The sequence below is a fragment of the Globicephala melas genome, chromosome 5, assembly GCF_963455315.2.
Source record: "Globicephala melas chromosome 5, mGloMel1.2, whole genome shotgun sequence".
Taxonomy (NCBI): Eukaryota; Metazoa; Chordata; class Mammalia; order Artiodactyla; family Delphinidae; genus Globicephala; species Globicephala melas.
In genome coordinates, this window is record NC_083318.1 from 94,417,209 (window position 1) to 94,424,960 (window position 7,752).

A 7,752-nucleotide genomic window follows, 5' to 3' on the forward strand; every position below is an offset into this window, starting at 1 on the left:
CAGTGCAGGAAAGGAACATTTCTATCAATGCAGTAAGTTCTACTGGACGATGTTGATCTAGAAAGCTCAACAGTAGAGTAACTGGCAATCTAAAATGAGCAGCAAGTCTAAAGAGCAACACAGTACAAGGCATCTCAGAGTCCGAGAGACGTTTCTATGTTTCTTAAAAAAAAAAGGAAACTACAGAGGTTCGACTGTGTATGGAAAATTGGATTGAGAAGCTGCTGAAGAATGTGAAAAGACTTAACTAGATTGATGAAGCTAAGCAACTGATAAGGTTATTAAATTCAGAGAAAGAGATTATGCAAGACAATAAACATAATAATATACCACAATATTTACACAGCAATAATAATAAAATACTGGATAGAGATTTCAACACAAACGCTGTAATAAAACTACACTGGCAGGATGAGGGGTGTTGGGAGAAGGTAGAATGAGAGCCTCATCTTTATACTTCAAAGGAAAACCATAAATAATATCTAAAACTTAAATATCGAAAAAACAGCAATAGGTAAGTTACTTGAAAATATGATCTTAAATAACAAGAGAAATAGGTAAGAGCTGAGAGTGATTAACCTCTGGGGAATGAGAAAAGGGTGGAGAAGCCAAGCAGCAGAGGAATGTGGTTTTTCATTATAGACCTCATATAACTATTCCCGTTTTTCAACTCTGGACCTGTATTACGTATATGCTTCAAATTCCAGGGATTCTTTTTAAAAAAATTCAATGTCTAGAATTAACATGTGAAAAGTTCCTAATTTTTGATAAAAATTTAAAATTTGAAAAAACAAAAAATACAAACCTAATCTTCAATTTCCATGTTCCCTCTGCCCCAACTTCAGCTACTATCCTCTTTCCTATTTATCACCCACATACTTCACTTACTATTCAACCTATTGCAAACTGGTTAACTGGATTGTAATTTTTTTTCTTTTTGCTTCTTTAAACTCCTGGGTTTTTGCAATTTTTCTATATCAAGCATGAAGTGCTTTTCATACTAAGCAGAATAAAGTTAAATAACTTAGAAAGTGGAAAATAATAACTATCCGAAAGGTCCAACTCAAAGGTAATTTCTTCCAAGAACTATCTCCCCTAATAAATTATAAATTCCCTTGCAGTCATATCTACAAATATCATGTTTTTATTACTCACAGTGCCCATCCCACGGTATCCTGATGAAACAGAGACACAACCAAAGGCTCATTTCAACCCTCGGGGCCAAAAACAAAAAACCATAACCAAAACAAACAAACCCAAGTCTAATCTCTTTCACAGGTGAATTCTTCAATGTTTAAAGGCTGCTATCATGCTCACCAGTTCATCCACTGCATTGCTGAAAAACCATTCAAAAGTTTCTCACATGACATTGTTTTTGCTCTTCTAAATTAGCACGTTTAATTTAATGCAGTCTAAGATCATTAGCTATTTTTTTAAAGGCTACACCACATTATCAATTCAGATAAAATTAATGCTCAACTAAAACTCTTAAGGCTTTCTAAGGTAACTCTTAGGTGAACTTCCCCTCCACCCCCACCTTGTATGGGTTTTTGGTGCCTTTGGGCGGCGGGAGGTGCGTTACATCCTTGTTCAGGACGTTAAATGCGTTTTTTCCTTTAAAAAAAGTCATCTTGTTAAGTTCTATCTACTGTTACATTCTGCTTAGATGTTCTGAGATTCCAATTTTGTTGCACTGGTACTTTTCTCAAATTCTCCACAATTAGATAAACAGAGTCACTACAACTTCATCGAATGCAAACGTAAATATCAACGTCAGAAACAGAGTATAAACTAGACGTTCACCTGTCTAGACGTATTTAGAAGAAACACCTATATTGGATGGAGACCGAACTTCGTCTGTAATTGATTAACTCCTGTCAAAACTTACTTATTTCATTCCTTTAGCTACTCTCAACAGGGTGGTTCACCAGGATCTGCCAGCCTTCTCAGCATACCCCAATGGGTGGCTGCCCCTAGTAATTACTCTTCCTTTACAATGATTCCTCTGAAGATTACTTTTAGGGTAGGATGGGTGGGGGACCTGACAGGAACATATAGGATAGAGTCATGTAAAGAAGTATAAGTTCAGATTCAAGGGATTCTTGTTCTTCAATCTTCTATAATTAAGGCCCTTAATAAGACTTTCAAATATTTAGATGATATAACAACTTTTTTAAAACAAAGGAATCTGCGTCAAAGAAGAAATCATAAGGGAAATTAGAAAATACTTTGAGATGAATAAAAAAGATCAAACATACTAAAACTTACAGGAAACAATGAAATACTTGTAAATGCCTATATTAAAAAAGATCTCATAGGTATAACTGAATCACTTTGCTATACACCTGAAACAATACTGTAAATCAACTATACTTCAATAAACAAGAAAAAAAAAAGATCACAAGTTAACACTCTAACCTTCTTCCACTTTAAGACAGTGGAAGAAACAGACCAAACTATACCTAAAGCAAGTCAGAAGAAAGAAAATAATAAATATCAGAGTGGAAATTAAGGAAGTAGAGAACAGAAAAATAGAGAAAAATCAATGAAACCAAAAAAGTTGGTTCTTTGAAAAGATCAACAAAATTGGCAAACCATTAGCTACACTGCCCAAGAAAAAAGAGATCAAGTACTAAAATCAGGAATAAAGAAGGGACATTACTACCTATGTTACAGAAATAAAAAGGATCATAAAGAAATTTTTATTAACAATTGTATGCAAATAAATTGGACAACTTAGATGAAAAAGACAAACACCTAGAAACAAACTATCAAAACTGACAACAGAAAAAGCTGAATAGTCATATACCAAGTACTAAAGAGACTGAATTAGTAAAGAAACTAGTGTCAAAGAAAAGCCCGTGCCCCAGTGTCTTTGCTGGTGAATTCTACCAAACGTTTACAGAAAAACTAATACAAATTCTTCACAAACTCTTCCAAAAACTAGAGGAGGAGGCCTTCTCATTTTATGAAGCCAGTTATTATCCTGCTACCAAAACCAAAGACAACAGCACGAAAACTACAGACCAGTATCTCTTAAATACAGATGCAGAATTCCTCAACAAAATACTAGCAATCTGTATCTGAAAACATAAAAAAGGGATTATACACCATAACCAAGTGGGATTTAGCCCAGGAAGGCAAAGTTGGTTTAACATTCATAAATCAGTGTAACACACTGTATCAACAGAAGAAAAGAAAGCAATCATTCTTTGCTCACAATAGGGAAATGTAACAAAGGAAAAAAAAAAAAGAGTTCAAATTTCCTTAAACTTTAAAAAATGAGGTATAAATAATACAAGTGAGAAACAAAAAGGATGGAGGACACCTGTGGGGATGTTCCAGATTTTCCAAGCTACAGAAAAATAAAAGTGCAGTACCTTACCCTAGACTGGATCCTGTACTGCAGAGAAAAATGCTATAAAGGTCATTTTGGGGTCAACTGACATAATGAGAATTTGGACAGATTTGACAAAAGTAAATTATCAATTTAAAATTTACTGAAGTTGGTAACTTTACTGTGACTCTGTAAAAGAATATCCCTATTCTCAGGAAATACACACTGAAAAATTTAGGTGTAAAGGGCCATAATGAATGCTGTAGAGAGAGGGGGTGGAAGATGAGGGGAGGGAAGACACGATAAAACAAATGGAGTAAAAGGCTGAAAATAAGTGAATCCAGGTAGTTTCTTTTTGAAATTATTTACAAGTTAACAACACAGAAAAAGCAAAACAAAACAGAAACCATAATTTATGAGAAAATGTTCTACATTCCTTTTTTAAAATATGATACAGTGGAGAAAGCGCTGGCTTGAATTCTACTTCTTTTACTAACAATCCACAAGGCTGCTTTCTAATGTTTTAAAACAGATTATTTGAGCTAGATGAAAAATGAATCCTGCTAAGAAATAAAACACAAACATTAAAAATATAAACTTACTGTTTTAAATAACAGAACTTTATAGTTTTATGTTGTTATTTTATGCCCATTAATGGTCACATTCAGAATTCTGAACGCTCAGAAAAGTCTCTAGGAACTAAAAAACAAAAAGATTGTATTTTGGTTGGCATATTCCATAAACTTTGACCTTGAGCGTTTCACATTTCTCCTCCCATTCTTTCAATTGCTGCTTCTGCTTCTTCCTCTATGTTTATCAAATACCTTAATGTCTGAGTGAATAGTTTATAAAACACTTATTGTACAGCATTAACTATGTTACAAATCAGCATACAGGGCCTCTTGCTCTTCTGAGGAAAAGTGCTGCACAGTGCTGGGTATACAACAGAAACAACTTCATTAACATGGAATTACTGTATTTATTATGTTCAAAACACCAACTCCATTAATAATTTTGTACTGGTGCTGACTTCCGGATCTTAGTTCCTCTTATAAGAAGAGGGATTTATTAATGTGACCATACAAAAACCTCATGTTCTATTATTATCTCCTTGACTTTACGCCCTTAACCTAATAATGAACTACAGGTACTTATAATTCCAAAACACTCTGCTTTATCCCAATCTCCATGACTCTCCACATACTGTTCTTTCAACTTGAAATGTCCTTCTCTAGCTTGCACCCTCCTTCCTACAGAGTTGTCATTTGCATCATATGTACTTGAACATAATTCTACTTTTGCATTTAATTGCTCCGTGAGAGCTGACTACTTGTAGGCTGGTCTCTCCTACTAACCATGAGTTCCTTGATGGCAAACACTCTCCAGAGTTTAGCACTGTGCCAAATAAATAATAAGAGCTTACACTTGTTAAGTGCTTAACAACTAAAAACAATGAGTGCTTACTACTTGGCCAGGTATTGTTCAAAGTACTATGCCATATTAACTCCTCAAACACAAAGGAGGGTATAATTATTAAGTCTGTATTATTATTAAGCCCCCTTCAAAGATGAAGAAACATGGACAGAAAAATGAATACTTTTCATTTTTAAGTAGTATACAATCAGAATAGAACATGTACACACACTTTAAGCTTCCAATCTTGACCAAGAAACATTTTAGAGTTCCATTCTAAACTACTGATACTAGGACGTCACATTGCCACGTAAACTCACTTATCTCAGTTTAACCGCAAACCATCCCGGTGCACCTTCCCGACACACGCTGATTCTACTAGTCTGCTCTTCATCAGTATTGAGAAACTTCTTCTAGTCCAGAAGTTTAGAATCTCTGATGCGTATGGTCCCAGACTAGCAAATCTGAATCCTGTCCCTTCTTTCTTAATCTATTTGTCCGTTCCCTTCTATTTCCTCTGCCTTTAATCTGTTCCGGGACAGAGACTGTATAGCACAGACTGCCTGGCCTGGAATTCTGGCCACCGGGTTCTAGCTGCCTTCTAGTGGGAAAATTAATCTTACGGAGCCTCAGTTTCACTCATCCGTAAAATGCTCCTGAACTACCTGCCCCGTGAAGATTCAATAAGTTGCAAACCACTTATAACGATGCCTCTCCGATAATAAGCCTCAACAAGTGTTATTATTAACATCCTAAAGCCACACTGCTGCTGCTCAAACGTTGAGTGTCTCCCGCTGACAGAATAAAAGCTAAATATTTTAGCCTAACATTCAAAGATCTCCAGTCTGATTCCATCCTACCTCCGGAGCGATACCTTCCACTATTTTGCCATCTAATTCTCAACTCCTAACAAAACGATCTGCAGTGGAACTTCTAGCTCGGCAGAGGGGCTTCTGCCCTCTTTTCAAATTTCCGGTATTATCTGCCCTACAGGGTGCAATTCAAAGCTCACCTCCTCTCCAGATTCCCCCGACTCACCCCAACCCCGGGAAACGTGCCCCTCCCCCGAGCTCCCGCAGCGGCTCACCCCATTCATCCGTCCTCCTCCCCCATCCCGCCCGCTCAGCAATGTGAATGATGTTCCCGCGGGTCCCGCGGAGGCGTCGAGATCTAGGGGCGGGGGTGTGTCCCCTTCTTTGTGTACCGCACAGGCTCGCGGGCCCTAGAACGCGCACTAGGAGGCAGCTTGCTGTTGCTGCAAGAAAGTTAGTCGCCGACGGGAAAATTGGCCCGAAAGGGAACCCAGCGGCGCCGTTTCCAAACTGGGCAGGTGCCTGAGTTGTAGGCGCGAGGAGACAAGAGGGGCGTCCAGGAGGTTTCCCGAAGGGGACGGCGGGGGCGGGGCTCAGCCGAGGGGCGCGCGCCGGCGGCGCGGGGCTGCAGGGGGCTCGCGCGCGGGTCGCGGGGACGCGTGGAGCCCCCCCCGTCCCCGCCCGCTCACCTTCTCCTCCTCTTCCTCCTCCTCCTCCTCCTCCCCGGCAGAGCTGTAGGCCTCACAGTGGTGACGAGGGGTCATCCGGCGGCCCGTTACCACCTCATTTTCTTCAGCGCGCGGCGACGGGGCGCGCGGGACGAGGACTGGGCCGACTGAGGAGGGAGAAGAAGGGGAACCGGGCCGGAGAGCGCGGGCGCTGGCGCTCGAGCGGGACGCACGGCTGCGGCCTGTGGGTCGGTCAGCGAATTAGTTCCATGACGCCCCCGGACCTGAGGCCGCCGCCGGTCCCGCTCCTCCAACCGCCGCCGCTTGTGCCCGGGTGGGGAGGGGGTTCCCTCTCGCCATAGGGCGGCGGGGACCGGGGAGAGGCGGGGGGTGAGACCGGCTCTGCCCCTGCCCGGGGGAAGCGCCTCCGAGGGGAAATGGTGAAAGGGGGGAAAGGGAGAAAAGGAAAAAAAAAGGAAGGGGAAAGGGGGGGAAAAAATAAGAAAAAACGAGACAGAGGCGCTGCCGCGTCCGCTCGCGGGGAAGGCTGGGGAGGGAGGGGAAAGAAGAAAGAAGTGCCGGTTTCGTCAGCTCCGCCCTCGCGGACCGATTCCTAGACGCGCTCACTCCTTGTAAACAACACTGAACTGGCCTCTGGACCCTCTCCCGTTTTCCTCCCCGCCGCCTTCTCCGTCCAGCGAACGTACAGAGAAGTCCGGCAAAAAGCTGGGCTGTTGGAAACGGGCTGGGAAAATCTCTGGCATTGGGGTGGGAGGAGGGCTAAGAGAAGCTAAATGTGCATGGACTCGTTTTCCTTGGAGGAGAGGAAGGGTTCCTCTTCGACTGCACGGTGACGTAAGCGCCTCCTCAACTCGCTGGAAGAGGCGTGCGGTGGCCGGAGAGTGCGATGCGCATGCGCCCCAGGGAAGAAAGAAGCAGCTGAGCGCTTCGCTTGGGGGTGGGGTCTTATACGGATGCTCCTCTGACCGAACCGAGCGTTACGTGGTTTTATCCAGTCTGTCTTTGTCTCTGGGGCTTGTAAAAGGATTTGTTAGAAAGGGCTGCGATCTGTTGTGTAAAGATCTTGCGTTCTTTGTTGACCTCGCAAAAAGTTCTGTGTTCTCTTCTTACCATTGACGTGTAAATAGAATTAAGCGTTTTTTCGCTGCCACGTCGTGGGTGGAGGGAGATTTTAAAGCGCATTAGAAATCGGGAAATTGCAGGGAGCGTAGGCTCAGGCACCTTCTAAAACAGTAAATTATATTGCTGGCAGCAGGGAACCTGCTTTGTAACGCGCCAAGGGAATTCTATCCACTTAACCAACACATCTGAGTATTTCCGAGTAGGTTTTATTACCAGGTCTTTAATGAGTGAGTGGTGACATATAAATGTGTTTTATTTGGGGTTCCTTTACGGACCTATGGTAAATTTTGCTCATCTTTTAATCGTTTTAGTTATAAAAAGAAGAGTAGAATTACAGAAAGTTTTGAAAGAGAAGAAAACCCTCAAACTCAACCATTTA

The 7,752-nt window shown here is 41.6% G+C and overlaps 1 protein-coding gene across 2 annotated transcripts in view; it reads right to left on the minus strand.

The window, feature by feature from the left end:
* Positions 1-6,773, minus strand: part of CCNI (cyclin I) — a 32,279-nt gene extending 25,506 nt beyond the window's left edge. Inside the window, exon 1 of one of the 2 annotated variants that reach the window (XM_030877930.2) lies at positions 6,252-6,773. In XM_030877930.2, the coding sequence (XP_030733790.1) occupies positions 6,252-6,326 (75 nt within the window). In that variant the 5' untranslated portion in view covers positions 6,327-6,773. The remainder of the gene's footprint in view (positions 1-6,251) is intronic. The other variant, XM_030877928.2, reaches the window with a different exon arrangement.
* Positions 6,774-7,752: the final 979 nt, after the last annotated feature.